Raw genomic sequence first — 17,427 nt, forward strand, 5'->3', positions numbered from 1 at the left:
ACGATAAAAGAAATAATAAAAAGTTTGATTCAGAGGACTGAAGACAAGCAGATACAGTAACACAGTAACACACACACACACAGAGCATGGAGAACACCACCGGGATTGAGGGAATGCGTGTGTGTGTGTGTGTGTGTGTGTGTGTGTGTGTGTGTGTGTGTGTGTGTGTATGTGTGTGTATGTGTGTGTGTGCATGTGTTCCACTCCTCTATGTGTAAACAGTGTGTTCCCTTCATGGTTTCCCCTGCTCTTGTAGAAGTGTTCCTCAGCTACACTAGAGTGGCTGACTGAATATCTCACTCATCCTTTTTGTCTTCCTCCCTCCCCTCTCTCCCTCCCCTCCCTCTCTCTCCCTCCCTCTCTCTCTCCCTCTCCAACACTACTCTCTTTTTTTATCTTCCACTCTCTACCTACTTCTCCCATTCCTCTATCCTCTGCTCTCCTCCTCCTCCCTCTCCTCCTCTCCTCCATCTCCTCCCCCTCTCCTCCTCTCCTCCTCCTCCCTCTCCCCCAGACTCCTCCAGCTTCTCCCCAGTGAGAACGTGCTCCTCCTCCGTCACCTTGTCGCCATGCTCAACTGTATCCAGGACAACGCTGATGACAATCAGATGAACGCCTTCAACCTGTCTGTGTGCATCGCTCCCAGCATGCTCTGGGCTCCAGCGCCCTCCACCCCCGAGGAAGAGGGGGAGGGCACCAAGAAGGTGAGACTCTCTCTCTCTCTCTCGCACACACACACACACACACACACACACACACACACACACACACACACACACACACAGACACACACACACAGTGTTTCAAGTCCCGGACATGTTGGAACACTGGCCAGTTCAAATTTTCGTACTGGAGACAGAGATCAACTCAACCCACTGGGCATCATGGATCAATGTCAAATGAAGATTAGTTGTACACGTTCTCTCTCTCTCTCTCTCTCTCTCTCACACACACACACACATACACACACACACACACACACACACACACACACACACAGTCACACCTGTGGGGTTGTGGTACGCAAGTCTGGGGGCCAGGGCAGGGTGTGAACCAAGCCTGGGATGGTAGCAGCATACTTCAAGCATACTCTCACCACCGCGCAGTCCTGAGGTGCTGGAACTGAGGAACAAACAGGCATCTGTCTGGACGCCCTGCAGTCTCTCACAGCCGTGTGTTCAGTTAACCCCTTAACACCAATCTACCCGCTAGCACGCAGGCGTTAAAATACATCAGAAATGGACACACGCACACATGCACACACACACATGCAGACACACACACAGACACACACACACGCACTTTCTTTCGAGTGTTACATTTCAGCACTGGCACACTCAAGCTTGAAATCCCCATTCTTATCCTCAGTCCAGCTTTAAATCCTCCAGCTTATTTTGACAAGGAAAACTTGACAAGTATGCGCTAACTGATATACCACTGGCCAGGGCTGGATAAATCTCCATGCCGACACGCCAGTGGCCAAACCACTGGCCACATATGGACTGACAGCCAATCGGAACCAAGCGTCAGTCATGTGCTTTCCGGAATAACGGTCGACTTTGACACAGAGTGGTGGAAACATTCATTCTATGGATGGGCGTGTCCAGATCTCTCACTCGTCTCCCATGTTTCTCGCCCGGCTGGCGGCTGCTGAGGTTTCACAGGAAAACATCCAAAGCATTTCCTCCGGATTCCTGAGGGCCAGTGTGTTTCCACCGAGCCGTCCCCATGCCGAAACACTCCTCTCTTGCTTTACTACACTACGAACGCCCCCCCCCCCAAAAAAAACAAAAAAAACCGCATGCTTACACAGTAAATGTACACAGACTCATGTTGTTGTGTTTGTTAGTGTGTGTGGTCCAGGCTTCTCTTGGCCTGCTCTGTTATGAGGTCAGGTCACACTAGCGTGGGCTCTTGGTTCTGTCGCCAGTCTGGGACCTCAGCAGTGACACGTCAACCCTCATCCTCTTCCACCTCTACTCTGCTTTTACTCAGGGTATGATTTACATGTTTGCGGCAGGACATAGTTTAAATTCTCTACAACCGTTACTTCAGTTATTTGAAGTAAACATAGAAGTGTATTTTGGTAGGAAATGTGGCTTAAAAAGGCATATGAACTTGCTGGGTTGAGAGTGGATGAGAGTGGATGAGAGTGGTTGAGAGTAGTTGAGAGTGGATGAGAGTGGATGAGAGTGGTTGACAGTGGTTGATAGTGGGAGCGTGTGGGTGTGAGGAGGCCTGGAGACATGGTGATGGACTGATCTTATCTCTGTGGCCCGGACGCGCCTGCTCCATTAGTCCTTTCCTTTGTCCTAATATCAGGGCTGTTTCATGTGGAGTTTCACCTCCAGACCCCCAGTCCTCCTCCCTGTCCCTGTCCCCGAGTCCTCCTCCCTGTCCCCCAGTCCTCCTCCCTGTCCCTGTCCCCCAGTCCTCCTCCCTGTCCCCCAGTCCTCCTCCCTGCCTCTGTCCCCCAGTCCTCCTCCCTGTCTCTGTCCCCCAGTCCTCCTCCCTGTCTCTGTCCCCCAGTCCTCCTCCCTGTCCCCCAGTCCTCCTCCCTGTCCCTGTCCCCGAGTCCTCCTCCCTGTCCCCCAGTCCTCCTCCCTGTCCCTGTCCCCCAGTCCTCCTCCCTGTCCCTGTCCCCGAGTCCTCCTCCCTATCCCCCAGTCCTCCTCCCTGTCCCTGTCCCCCAGTCCTCCTCCCTGTCTCTGTCCCCCAGTCCTCCTCTCTGTCCCCCTGTCCTCCTCCTTGTCCCCCAGTCCTCCTCCCTGCCTCTGTCCCCCAGTCCTCCTCCCTGTCCCCCTGTCCTCCTCCCTGTCCCCCAGTCCTCCTCCCTGTCTCTGTCCCCCAGTCCTCCTCCCTGTCCCTGTCCCCCAGTCCTCCTCCCTGTTCCTGTCCCCCAGTCCTCCTCCCTGTCCCCCAGTCCTCCTCCCTGTCCCCCAGTCCTCCTCCCTGTCCCTGTCCCCCAGTCCTCCTCCCTGTCCCTGTCCCCCAGTCCTCCTCCCTGTCCCTGTCCCCCAGTCCTCCTCCCTGTCCCCCAGTCCTCCTCCCTGTCCCCCAGTCCTCCTCCCTGTCTCTGTCCCCCAGTCCTGCTCCCTGTCCTCCTCCCTGTCCCCCTGTTCTCCTCCCTGTCTCTGTCCCCCAGTCCTCCTCCCTGTCCCCCAGTCCTCCTCCCTGTCTCTGTCCCCCAGTCCTGCTCCCTGTCCTCCTCCCTGTCCCCCTGTTCTCCTCCCTGTCTCTGTCCCCCAGTCCTCCTCCCTGTCCCTGTCCCCCAGTCCTCCTCCCTGTCCCTGTCCCCCAGTCCTCCTCCCTGTCCCCCAGTCCACCTCCCTGTCCCCCAGTCCTCCTCCCTGTCCCCCAGTCCACCTCCCTGTCCCCCAGTCCTCCTCCCTGTCTCTGTCCCCCAGTCCTTGTCCCTGTCCTTGTCCGAGCAAGCAGGAGTGTGAGGACGCAGGGGACATACGGCACAGTCCCCGAAACACCCGCAGCGTCTGGGACGCCGGCAAACAGAGAGCTCTGGTGTTTGTCTCTCACTTATTTCCACAACGTCATGGAGGCACGGAGAAGGCAGCGGCGTCAACACATTCTTCAACACATTTCTGAACACATCAAGTCTGAGGGGAAAAAAATGTCCTGTAAACTGTAAAAGTTACAGTTCTGGGAAGAGGACAGCAACGCTGTTGAGCAGCCTTGAAATCAGCTGAATAAATCCATGTGACGTCAGCATGACGGCGTCTGTTTTGTAAATGGATTATCTTTGATAAACATGTTGAACGTGTTTATCAAACATGATAAACTCTGTTGAGTTCCTTGTGTGAAGCTTAGCACGCTTTAACAATTATGAACTAAAGATATTGCAGTTAGATGGCCTTTCACTTTCCTGTTAGAACATTTGAGTTCACTGTTATTACTAGATAATTACATTGGACATACACATTGAACACATACACATTCAAGTAGCCTAATGTAGACTGTGACTTGTAAATGTGATGTGTTGCCTGAGTCACACACTGATCCAGTAGCAGCCCCTGAGTGTATGGCGGCAGGTTAACCTGAGTGTAACATCTGTTCCCAGGTCTGTGAACTGGTTCACTTCATCATCCAGAACTGCAGGAAGGTGCTGGGCGAAGACATCTCTTCCCTGTTTGGTTCCTTCCCCCAGAAGGGCAGCAGCAGTGACCACGGCTCTGGTAAGATAAACAGCCTGCCACGGTAATACTGTATCCTGGTGACTTACTGATAGGTTACAGCCTGCAGTAACTTTGTATACTGGTGACTTACTGGTAGGTTACAGTCTGCAGTAACATTGTATACTAGTGACTTACTGGTAGGTTACAGCTTGTCATGGTAGCTTTGTATACTGGTCATTTACAGTAAATTCCAGCTACTAGATTTTCAGTTAGGATCCTTTGAGCAGATTTCCTTTGTGCGTTTCAGTTGAGAAGGAGTGCTCGATAGTTATAGGAACAGAACACACTGAGGATGTAGGAACTACGCTGAGAGAGAGAGAGAGAGAGAGAGAGCAGGAAAGAGAGGGAGGAGGAGGAGGGGGCCAACCCAAGCAGAACTGAAACAACATAACAGTGTTTTAATTTGTCATGGTTCCTCACAAGGGTTAGATGGGTTGTGTGTGTGTGTGTGTGTGTGTGTGTGTGTGTGTGTGTGTGTGTGTGTGTGTGTGTGTGTGTGTGTGTGTGTGTTTGTGTGTGTGCGTGCGTTAGGGATGTGCACGTCTAGTCGTTTAAACGACTAAACGGCACAGCTTTTGCTAGTCGTTTAAGAAATAATAGTCGATTAAACAAAAACAAATAAGCTCTTTGCACAAGCTCAACTACTTCCTGAAACTCTACAGGCATATTTCTTTCCTGTCCTATACTATTGGAAGGCAATTGCGATGAATCCGGTGTGCAGCACACCTGATCAATCACTTCCATCCAATAGTATAGGACAGAAAAGAAATATACCTGTAGAGTTTCAGGAAGTAGTGGAGCTTGTGCAAAGAGCCTATTAATGCCATAAAGTCAATGCAGCAAGCATAATTATGATACAAAAGGTATGACACAACACCATTAACCGTTAAGAACAATTTATTATATTAAAAAAGTACAATATCACACAAAATCACACTATGGCTAGCCAGACAAAAAAGTACACACAATGTCTGGCCTGCAACATTATAAACAAGTTCTAAAAACAAAAAGGATTTTAAAAAAACATCCTGTGTTATTTACAAAAAAATGACAGGCTGTGCTCAGATAGGCTGGGGGGGCTGTGCCCAGATGAGCTGCGGGTGGGCGTCAGATAGGCTGGGGGGGGGGGCTGTGCTCAGATGGGCTGGGGGGCAGCTAGGAAGGGAAGTCTTCCTCATCGGAACGCTGGGCTGTGCTCAGATGGACTGTGCTTGGATGGGCTGTGCTCAGACGGGCTTCTGCAGATACCTAAAGACATAATAATAATAATAATAATTGTGTCTGCAAAACATAAAGACAGTCATTTACTGTACCCTTCCCTGCAAAAATAAGGCATAACATTCTGCCCTGCAGACACTCACCATTTTCCTCTGATGTTCCCGGTCCTTCAACTTAGCCTCAATGACTTGCAGCTCCTCCTCCGTTTGGGCAGGGTCCAGTGCATCCAGCACTTCTCCCTGGGCACCTCTGAACTCCCCAGGCCGTATGCTCTGGGCCAGCTCCCTCACACTCTGCGTGAGCTCACGGAGCTGCTTCCGTAAGTCCGAGAACTGCTGATGTACCGTCCTCTGGAAATCTAGATATCAACACAGATGTGGCTATAAGTACATTGACATAAAACTAAATTCAACTCAAAATATATCCCTGCATGCAACATGTTCCTGAAATTGCACGTACCAGCATCTGCAGAGCAGCATCGATTGGGTAGAGGGGTACACGGAGTCAATGCTGCTGGAGCCGTTCTCTTGGGCGATGGCATCACAGAGCTAACTGAAAAATAAAAGGGATTAGCAGGAAACTTTATGGTGTTGGCAGCATGCTTTGGCTTCTGGCATTTGAAGGAAAATAAATGAAGACATGAAACAGGTAGACACATCACAACACCACAGCAGTACATGCCACTCTTACCTGGTCTGGCTGGGGTGCTATACATGGGGCCTGGGCTTGCATGGTTTTCGCTCACAGGGGATGAGCTCGGAAAATCTGCAAGATGAGTAAAATGGTATTCAAAATCTAAAAAATAGTCCAACTATCAGTGTGCAGTAGGCATAGACATTTCACAACACAAACATGCATACCTGGATTGTACAGCACACGCGGATTGTACTGGACAGCCGGCAGAGGCCTTTCGATTCCGGCACCTGGCATACTGGCTTTGGCCTGCGTTGTGGGGACCGATGGCTGCCTGGGGCTTGGAATATCTAGTGGAATATGAGTAAATTAGCTCAGATTAGTCAATTTCAAAAGTAGTAATCTTTTGGGACTGTTGAATGCACTTTATTATATTACATTCGTCACTGGAGTCATAGCGCGTGTTGCACCGTCTCTTTTGAACATCTTGGCGCTCATCCATTGATGACTGCTGCTCGAACACCTTTGCCATGATCCTGGCACCTTCATAATGATCTCAGTGCATAAAGTACCATAATCAATACATTTCAGCCATCCTTTTTCCTCAAAATAATGTATCGTGTTTTTTTCCCCATCAGTATTTTTTTAACAGCTTAAAATGCAAGCCTACCAGTTATGGACTTTGGGAAGACTCTGGAGCGCCCAGTCAGGGTTTGGTTCCACACAGTTCTTTATGCGTTGCCAGACAAAGAGGCGTTGCTGTGCCTTTTTCACCACATGGGCGGTGTGCACCTCCCAGGTCAGGTCCTAAGTGATATGGACACTACCCAGATAGCAAGCGGATCTGGGCCATATACAGGCCAGATCTGGCCCTTGTGGCTTAGTTCCGGCCCATATATGGCCCAGAATCATTACACATTCGCTTGCTATCTGGGTAGGAACTTTGAATTCTCTTTACGGTCGATCCACTGATGGTGATGAGGTCCAACCTCTCCCCAGATAGCAAGCGGATGTGTAATAATTCTGGGCCATATATGGGTCGGAACTAAGCCACAAGGGCCTGTATATGGCCCAGATCCGCTTGCTATCTGGGTCTCCTCTCTTCCTGTAGACCACGATCAGCTCCTCGACTTCACTCCTATAGGCCGCCTCATCGTTGTCGATAATCAGGCCTATTACCATTGTGTCATCGGCGAACTTAATCAATAGTGGAGTTGTGCGTGGCTACGCAGTCGTGGGTGGACAGGGGAGGGAGGAGAGGAGAGGGCTCAGGATGCAATACTGGTGACTCCGGTGTTGAGGGTCAGAGATGAAGTCCAGGATCCAGCTGCGCAGGTCGGGGTTGAGTCCCAGAGTTTGGTGGAGTCTGAGGGGGACTATGATGTGAAATGCTAAACTGTAGTCAACGAACAGCATCCTCACATGGTGGCTTCATGGCGGGAGGGGGGGGTGAAGAGTGTCTTTATGGTGTGTGTGTGTGTGTGTGTGTGTGTGTGTGTGTGTGTGTGTGTGTGTGTGTGTGTAAGTGTGTGTAAGTGTGTGTTTTTAAGGGACAACCACAACAATCGCGCATTTTATGAGAAAAGTTTGTGTGTTTCTTGGCATCATTCACTTCAGAGCTGTGATTGGTTGGGTGGTTCTTCAACACTGATCTCTCCAGCAGTAACTGACCCACGTCTGACCTCACTGACCTGCATAGGAGTTCACTGAAAGCACCACTCACCTCTGGGAAAGACCTCCACGTTTCCCAGGCAGTCTTCTTTCAGTCTGGGAGAGTCACACACTGTGTTTGGACATAGGGCCTCATTTAGGATTTACCCATGACGTTGGTTGATTGAGGTGATTTTCAGCTGCTTCATGCTGAACGTTCACGTCATGATAATGCTGCCCAATGTAATGGTACCATCAAGCATTTGCTACCAAACTCACTTAAAGCTCCAGTCCGCAATTGAAAACCTTTTTGTTTGTTTGTATCTATCTATCTATCTATCTATCTATCTATCTATCTATCTATCTATCTATCTATCTATCTATCTATCTGTCTGTCTGTCTGTCTGTCTGTCTGTCTGTCTGTCTGTCTGTCTGTCTGTCTGTCTGTCTGTCTGTCTATCTATCTATCTATCTATCTATCTGTCTGTCTGTCTGTCTGTCTGTCTGTCTGTCTGTCTGTCTGTCTGTCTGTCTATCTGCCTATCTGCCTATCTGCCTATCTGCCTATCTGTCAAATTGAACATTTTACTACATTTTAACGTGACAAAATGGCTAGTACAAAAAGTATAGCTGGTTATTTAATTGCAATTTCAATGCCACTCTGGTTGTTATAGAGGACATTTATTGATTTAGTCTGGGTGTAAATGAAATAAATATTCTATTTTGTAAAATTTTTGTATTTTGACGTCACTTTCAGATCCGAATGACCCCAGATGGGTTCAGATCTGATTTCTACTGTATGGGACAAATATCCCTGACTTTGACTTTAAGATAGACAGATAGACAGACAGACAGGAAGATGGTACCATTACATTGGGCAGCATTATCATGACGTGAACGTTCAGCATGAAGCAACTGAAAATCACCTCAATCAACCAACGTCATGGGTAAGTCCTAAATGAGGCCCTATGTCCAAACACAGTGTGTGACTCTCCCAGACTGAAAGAAGACTGCCTGGGAAACGTGGAGGTCTTTCCCAGAGGTGAGTGGTGCTTTCAGTGAACTCCTATGCAGGTCAGTGAGGTCAGACATGGGTCAGTTACTGCTGGAGAGATCAGTGTTGAAGAACCACCCAACCAATCACAGCTCTGAAGTGAATGATGCCAAGAAACACACAAACCTTTCTCATAAAATGTGCGATTGTTGTGTTTGTCCCTTGGGCTGTGTGTGTGTGTGTGTGTGTGTATGTGTGTGTGTGTGTGTGTGTGTGTGTGTCATGTTAGCCACCAAAACAGAGCCCCCGTGGCGAGGACAGCAGCGCCAATGCACAGCCATGGTGACACGCCGGTCTCTGTGAGGGTGTGAAGGGGAGAGAGAGAGAGAGAGGGAGGGAGAGAGAGAGACACAGAGAGAGAGAAATATCCAGCATTTAGAGAGTTTCATTACATGGCGCTCTGAAATACTTGATTCTGACCGAACACATTCTACGGTCAGTTATTTCTCCACTCACCACTCTTTGACTGTTCCACGTCAGGCTCGACCGCTGGACATGACTCTTTCATGAGCAGGTCCTCCATTTTGGGGTCGATGTATGAGAACCCCGCAAACTGCTCCTGATGTACAGAGTCCTCAGAGTCTTCCAGGTCAGAATCGCTGCAGACTTGCTCCTGATGATTGACAGAAAAGGGCTGTCGGCAACAAGCAACTAGTCGCATGGAGAATTAAGCACTATGTTCTAGAAATAAGGACATCCTGCTGACCGTCTAAGAACTGATACCTTAAAGGATAAGTATGCTATTTTGGACATTTGCGGTCTGTCTAACATGAACCTGACACATGAGACCATCATTTCACTGAGCTAGATACTGTAGAGATTTCCTTCTGACTCAAATGTCTTTACAATGGAAGTGGACAGGGACAGACCACAATTAGGGCTAAATGTCCAAAATAGCATAGTAAGCATACTATGCCTTTAAATACAAATCTAATATCAGTAAATAAGAAGAGTCAGTTAATCAACAGACTTAATAGACCAATCATGAAGCCGGAGAACCGGGTCGTACCACTTCGGGGGGGTCCATCACTCTCTTCTCCAGAGCGGACCAGCTGATGGTGTCATAGAAGGGGTGGTTCCTGATGTTACCCACCTCTCCCAACCTCAACCTGGGGTCGATATCCAACAGCTGGGACGGAGATAGGAGATGGGGCTCGGTGACCCAAACAAATGTTGCTGAATTATGAATTTCATTCATATATATATATAGTGTGTGTGTGTGTGTGCTTGCTTAACAGACCTTGTCCAGCAGGTCATTGGCCTCCTTATTGCTAGACCACCAGTGGTCCATGCATAAGATGCCGACCATCACCGTGTCGACATCATCGCCGTAGTAGGGCTTCCCGCCGGTCAGCAGCTCGTGCAAGAGGATCCCAAAGGACCACCAGTCAGCGGAGTATGAATACGGATCACTTATGATGACCTGAGGACAAACAGAGAAAAGGAGAGTGAAGAGAGAGCGAGAGAGAGAGAGAGAGAGCACGACAAAAATGATATTTGGACCCAGGTCTGGTGCCTACCCACACACTCACCTGTGGGGACATGTACAGCAATGTCCCATAGTGGGATGTGGTCAGCTTGCGGTCACCCATGAACGTAGACAGCCCGAAGTCGATGATCTTAATGTGGCCATCCCGGTCGAGCATGACATTGTCCAGCTTCAGGTCTCTGTGTATGACTCCGTTTGAGTGCAAAAACTGGAGGCCGACGACAATTTCAGCTGAGTAGAACCTGAGGGACATGGAGGGAAGTTTGCAGCATATTAAGGTTCATAATTATTCTCACATAGCCAGACCTATCTCCACACTTCATTAACGCTGTGTGGACTCAATGGATGGAGGTGTAGGGGGGTGGGGGATGTATTTCTTTAAACCAATCACAATCATCTTCGGCAGAGCGATTGCTAGGCTGTTGTTGTTTCACGTAGTCTGGGATAATCTCCCATCGCCACTGATTGGCCGACCACATGAATTGGCGCTACTGATTGGGCAGTAATAAACAAACTACAAGGCTTATCCCCAAAACCTACATCTGTTGAGTCAGACTAAGGTTCACACAACAGCCCAGACGCTTTGAGGCAGTTTTAGTCGTGGCTGTTGTATGTTGATATGGCTTTAGTGGTTTATTATCATTACGACACCCTGCATTAACTCCTATAAAAGGGCCTGTATATGACCTGGTGTAGCTCTGGCACTCACCTGGATCTGGCGAGGTCGAGGGGGCCGTCCCGTATCAGGGAAGCCAGTGATCCTCCGCTGACAAACTCCATCACAAAGTAGAGGTGGTCCTGGACACACATACAGTTGTCAGTCAGTCATCGTCGTCGTTGTGTATGTGTGTGTGATATATATTTTTTCTTTCTTTCCTTTATTTAATTATGTATTTGTTTACTTTTCTTTCTTCTTTCTTGAGTTAATTTTATTTATTTATTATTTATGTATAAGACTTTGCATTGGCAATAATTAACCTTGTTCTTTCATGCCAATAAAGCTCATTGAATTGAATTGAGAGAGAGAGAGAGAGAGAGAGAGAGAGAGAGAGAGAGGATGGAGTGATAGGTAGCCCTGTGGTCAGGGCATCTGACCAGCAAACCCAAAGGTTGCTGGTTCAAGACCAGGCAATTTCCAAGCTACCGTTGTGCCCTTGACCAAGGTACTTAACCCCCCATCCAATCTCCATAATGACCAAGTAGTAATTGAGAAGGGAGGAGGTAGATCTTACCTTGTCCTGGAAGGTGGAGTACAGGTGGGCGAGGAAGTGGTTGTTCCTAGCCAGGGTCAACACCCGCCTCTCCACCGTGGCGAACTTCAAGTTGTTGTTCTGGAGAACCTCCCATTTCTCCAGAACCTTCACGGCAACATACTTCCCTCTCTGCCGCTTCAGCTCAGCCAGGTAGACCTGATGACCGGAGGGAGAGGTTGGGATATACTTCCCTAGTATTATATTCAATACACTTCCCTAGTATTATATTCAGAGCTCATCAAGTTTAAGAAGCCCCTGCACCACCGTTCGTCCACCCCCGCCCCCAGTCTTGGAGAGTGGCTTGTGTTGGCAGTGAGAGAGGACAGTGTTGTGGTGCTTAGCTTACCGTGCCAAAGCTTCCCTTGCCCAGCTCATGAATGAAGACAAGCTGGTCAAGGGTGAGCCGCTGGTGGCTGATGGTAGAGGGAGGGGGAGGAGCATGTGGGACAGCGCTGAGGTAAGGGGCCTGATGCTGTGGGCCACGGCCGGTATCTGAACACGTACACACACGCACACACAGACACACACACAGACACACACACACACACACGCAGGCACTATGTAAATAAACATGTTATTGTGGTTGCCTAGCAACGGTAAACAAACTAAAAGCAACGCGTTAAGCGCCAATTGAACGGAATTATTTTGCCTCGTAACTTTTGTCAAACCCCCTGGTTCCAGTCAATTGGATTATATAGACTACTTTAATTTACAATGTCGTTACCTTATGAACACAAATAGCTTAACCTATAGGCCTACATAAACACAATAGCCTAAAACCATGTTTATTTACAATGTATTTTCTTTCATTGACAGCATGCCAAGAGTTAGGGTGAGGAAAACGACGAGAGGTCTCTTTAGCCCTGAGACCTTCAGGCAGGCAGCTCAGGTCGTTGAAGGCTATATATTATATATAGATTTATTATATTATAAAACCCCAGATAGGACACACTTTCCAGCAGTGCGACTTTTGCCCCTCTCCTATGAGACTTTTGTCCCGCTCGGCGTTGCGTTCGGTCCGTTCTCGCCCTATTTATGTTAAACTCTTATATCCTAGCACGAACATTACAGTTGATAATAATGAAGGACATGTGCAAGTTGTGTGTCATAAAATGTGGAATCTCTATCTCTATTAATTTCGGAGTAAATGGAATCAAACCGAAAAATTCGACTTTTGACCCGGCTCTCCCCTACTCACTGTAACGGCGGTAAAGGTAGTGGCCTGTGATTATGGCTGTACCCAGACCAGCACCAACAACAGGCCCCAGGTCAGCCAAAGCAGCGCCGCACAACCGTGGCTGGATGAACTGTATAGACATCGATAAATAGCTGAATGTAACCATTAGCTATTAATCACGAATCCCGAATGACACGAATCTCTCTGGAATAAACCTTTATAGACGTTTCTTATATGACGTCAATTAGGCGTCATAGTAGAGAGTGTGTGACAGCTCTGTGCAACGCGTGCAAATTGGCTGCCGCTGAGTGGTTGGGAAACATCAAGAATAGTCATGCACCTTAGCTTGCAGAGTTTGAGAAACATCCTAAATTTTTCTAACTAGCACTTGTTGTAGAAACTTGGGAATCCTGTTTTTAGACTAGTCGTGTAATCGGTTACAAAACCATCTAGTCGTCAGTGAAAATAGTCGCTGCGCTCATCCCTAGCGTGCGTGTGTGGGGGCAGGCAGGAGGGGGTATATACAGAGGAAATGTTATATGGCTGAGCCAACAGCAGCTTTTGGACCTCTTCTCTGTGCGCCTGTGTTTGTGTTGGTCTGGCCTGAAACAGAGCTCCTGTGTACTAGAGATCATCCTTATACTGCTTATTAACACTGACCAACCATTCGACAGTGACGTGTGTGTGTGTGTGTGTGTGTGTGTGTGTGTGTGTGTGTGTGTGTGTGTGTGTGTGCGTGGTTATACATGCCTGCACAATCCGTGTACGAGCTCCGTTCAAATTTTGGGCGCGATCGCAGCATATTTGACAGATATCGATGGAAACCACCTTTGCCCCATATAAGTAAAATAATGGTCTCATAAGCATTTTTCGATTGTAAAATTGTGTTCACTTGTTTTAGTTTGCAAACATATGCAATTTTCTTAGCATGTCTACTGGCTAAATGATAGCATAGCTTTCAAGTTTCTTGCGAGCAAGTCGTGCCTGCAAGCCAGGGAGAAATGACAGGAGACCGTGGCGGGACAGAAGTCGCATTGTGATGGCTTAGAACCTGAGGGGTGCGCGAGTGACATTTGGGCAGAATGAACAGGTGAAAGCTCTCGAAGAGATCTTTCTAATGCTATTGGTCAACTTTGTATGCAGTTTTAATGTGAAAGATAAATCTTAAATGCAGTCAAGACAAATTATTTTGCGTCGTAACTTTTGTCAAACCCCCTGGTTCCAGTCAATTGGATTATATAGGCTAGGCTACTTTCATTTACAATGACGTTACCTTATGAACACAAATGGCTTAACCTATAGGCCTACATAAACACAATAGCCTAAAACCATGTTTATTTACAATGTATTTTCTTTCATTGACATAATGCCAAGAGTTAGGGTGAGGAAAACGACGAGCGGTCTCTTTAGCCCTGAGACCATCAGGCAGGCAGCTCAGGAGGTCGTTGAAGGCTATATATTATTATGATATTATGTCTAATAATACATTTGTTGAAAGAAAAGAGAATTACATGCCAAAAAAACCCAGATAGGACACACTTTGCAGCTGTGCGACTTTTGCCCCTCTCCTATGAGACTTTTGTCCCGCTCGGCAGGGACAAAAGTCGCATTGCGCTCGGTCCGTTCTCGCCCTATTTATGTTAAACTCTTATATCTATCTCTATTAATTTCGGAGTAAATGGAATCAAACCAAAAAATGTGACTTTTGACCCGGCTCTCCCCTACTCACTGTAACGGCGGTAAAGGTAGTGGCCGGTAATTATGGCTGTACCCAGACCAGCACCAACAACAGGCCCCAGGTCAGCCAAAGCAGCACCGCACAACCGTGGCTGGATGAACTGTATAGGCATCGATAAATAGCTGAATGTAACCATTAGCTACTAATCACGAATCCCGAATGACACGAATCTCTCTGGAATAAACCTTTATAGACGTTTCTTACATGACGTCAATTAGGCGTCATAGTGGAGAGTGTGTGACAGCCCTGTGCAACGCGTGCAAATTGGCTGCCGCTGAGTGGTTGGGAAACATCCTCAATTTATTTTAACTAGCACTTGTTGTAGAAACTTGGGAATCCTGTTTTTAGACTAGTCGTGTAATCGGTTACAAAACCACCGTCTAGTCTTCAGTGAAAATAGTCGCTGCGCACATCCCTAGCGTGCGTGTGTGTGGGCAGGCAGGAGGAGGTATATACAGAGGAAATATTATATGACTGAGCCAACAGCAGCTTTGGGACCTGTTCTCAGTGTGCCTGTGTTTGTGTTGGTCTGGCCTGAAACAGAGCTCCCGTGTACTAGAGATCATCCTTATACTGCTTATTAACACTGACCAACCATTCGACAGTGACGTGTGTGTGTGTGTGTGAGAGAGAGAGAGAGAGAGACAAGCCTAGTCTTGTCCTCCGCGTGTTTGTTTAGTATTCTCTGTCTCCAGCCCGTCCATATGAAGCAGTGTGTGTGTATGAAGCAGTGTGTCTGTGAGGTCTGCTGATTGGCTAGGGGTCAGCTAATTTGACCTTATGTAATCGTGGTGATTAGGAAGTTCTCAGGCATTCTTCCCTCATTCACTGGTCTTCTGAATGGTGGCAGTGTGCAGGAACTCCCAGCATGCACTTTGTTCTCAAAACCTGTAGTTGAAATAAGTGTTTGTTCAAAACTTCATAAATTGAGTAACTTAGGACAACTGGAAGATCCCAAATGTAAAACAAATAAATAATATATTGTTTTTGTAGAGGAGCATAGAATACTTAGACACCCCAAAAATATGTATAATGATGTTTGCATCCAAAAAAAACAACTTGAATAACTTTGTCCCTCGTCCCTCCCTCCCTCCCTATATCCCTCCATAGACGTGTCCTCATTTCAGATGAATGACTCCTCCTACGACAGTCTGGAGAACGAGCTGAACGACGAACTCGATTCACCATTCCCGGCCCCGCCGCTCCGAGACAAGGCCACGCCCGACAGCCGTAGCCGGGACTCTGTCATCACCCTGAGCGACTGCGATCCTGACCCTGAGACCGACCTCCCGCAGCTCCCCCCGCTGGCCAGACCCAGGAAGTTCACCCCAGCCGTCCGCCAGCCCCAGCCTCGCCAGGCCAATGCCCAATCGCAGGGCCCGCGCAGGCTGAGGCGGAGTTCAGAGCCCGCCCTGGGCCACACCCCCTCCGGGTTGGCCGTCCACTTAGAGAGGCACAACCTGGCATCTCGTAAAGCCAGCTATGATGCTGCCATGGAGGGGGAGGAGGAGGAGGAGGAGGAGGAAGAGGTGGTATTTCTGGAGCAGGGGCTGAGGACGCTGCAGTTGAATGAAGGGGGAGGAGTTGGAGGTGGGGAGAAAGACGGAGTCGGAGCGCTCAGTGGGCGGAGGAAGCCGAAGCATGCCCCGCCCCCTCCGTTGAGACTAGATGCCAGCTGCTCCAGCCTGTCGTCCCCGGCAACCTCCCCCACAGGCTCTTCCCTCAGCTCTTTAGACTCCGCCTTCTCGCAGTATTCCACTGACTACGCCACCAGCGGTGTTTTCCCCACGGCTGAGCCCGCCCCCCTCTCCTCCGGACCCGCCCTGTCCCCCAGGAACTCTCCCCCTCAGAGGGAGGCGCCCCCGGACTGGAGCCAGCCTCCCCGCATACCCCACCCCCACAGCCTGCACCCCAACACCTGGCTCAAGAGGGACCGCCGCCTGTCGCTGCGCCAAACTGATAGTGGACACTTAGAGCAGGAGGCGGAGGTGAAGGGGATCAGCAGCCCAGCTAAGGGCCAAGGGGCCGGGGGGCCCAGGGGGGCTGGGCACAGCTCCAGGAGGAGGTCCAGCAGCCCCCCCTCCTACCAGCAGGCCATGCTGCAGCGCTGCCTCTCCCCCTTCTACAAGGGCTCGGAGAAGCACCTGACCATCCGCGAGCTGCGGCTGCTCCGCGACCAGGCCGGCGTCACCAAACCCCCAGCAGGAAGTGACACGGCCCAGCCGCCCTCTCTGACAGGAAGTGACCCGGCCCAGCCTCCTCGGGGCGTGTTCTACGGCCAGAGCTCCTCCACGCTGGTCCTCCAGAGGAAGGAGTCTCACGCCCTCATCACCCTGGAGGCCGCCGGCCGCCGGGCCCGCACCCTGCCCCGTAGAGCGTCCGAGCCCGCGATGACCACTGACCTGGCCTCCTCCTTCAGCCACACCCTGGACAGGCTCCGCGGCTGCAGGGGGGTCAAGGGTCAGCTCCAGGAGAGCGGCCTCCGACTGTCTGATGTGGAGCCGCAGTCCCCCGCCGCCGGCGAGCCACACCTCCGCATCTCTCCATCCGCCTCGCGGGCATTGAAGGACTACTTTTCCTCGCAGGGGCAGGCAGACGCAGATGTCTGCCTGCGGAGGAGTCAGGAGGTGGCACTGGCCATTGTCCAGGGGAAGAGGGCGTGGCAGAGCAGGCAGTGCTGCGACCCACGCCTCGACGACTTTGACCAAATATTCTTTGCCGAAGAGTCATACGTGTAAAAGGACTTTGTATGGGAGAATTTGGGCCTTTTTATGTAGACTTTCTCAATATGTTTTATTTGAATCATAGTGGTTTCATGTTTATATGGAGGTCTTTATAGCATCATGTATGTACATGTCTGTTCCCCTCAGCGTGACTGGTCTAGTCAAGCCTGTCAGCTGTGTGTGAGTGTGAGTGTCAGAGTGAGACACAGAAAATTGTTGTCATTCATCAATGACAGATGATTTCGGAGGAGTGTTGTGCCATGGTTGGAGGCTCTGTCATCATCACATACCAGCATCGATAA

The 17,427-nt window shown here is 49.4% G+C and overlaps 1 protein-coding gene across 1 annotated transcript in view; it reads left to right on the forward strand.

Annotated features, from left to right (window-relative positions):
* The window catches only part of arhgap20 (Rho GTPase activating protein 20), a gene marked incomplete at both ends in the record, with an annotated part of 32,396 nt that extends 15,256 nt beyond the window's left edge, over positions 1–17,140 (forward strand). The window contains 3 exons of the mRNA XM_084442897.1: positions 515–704; positions 4,076–4,190; positions 15,513–17,140. Of these exons, the coding sequence (XP_084299023.1) occupies positions 515–704; positions 4,076–4,190; positions 15,513–17,140 (1,933 nt within the window). The remainder of the gene's footprint in view (positions 1–514; positions 705–4,075; positions 4,191–15,512) is intronic.
* Between the last annotated feature and the right edge of the window lie 287 nt (positions 17,141–17,427).

Source organism: Borostomias antarcticus (genome assembly GCF_949987555.1).
Source record: "Borostomias antarcticus genome assembly, chromosome: 9".
NCBI lineage: Eukaryota > Metazoa > Chordata > Actinopteri > Stomiiformes > Stomiidae > Borostomias > Borostomias antarcticus.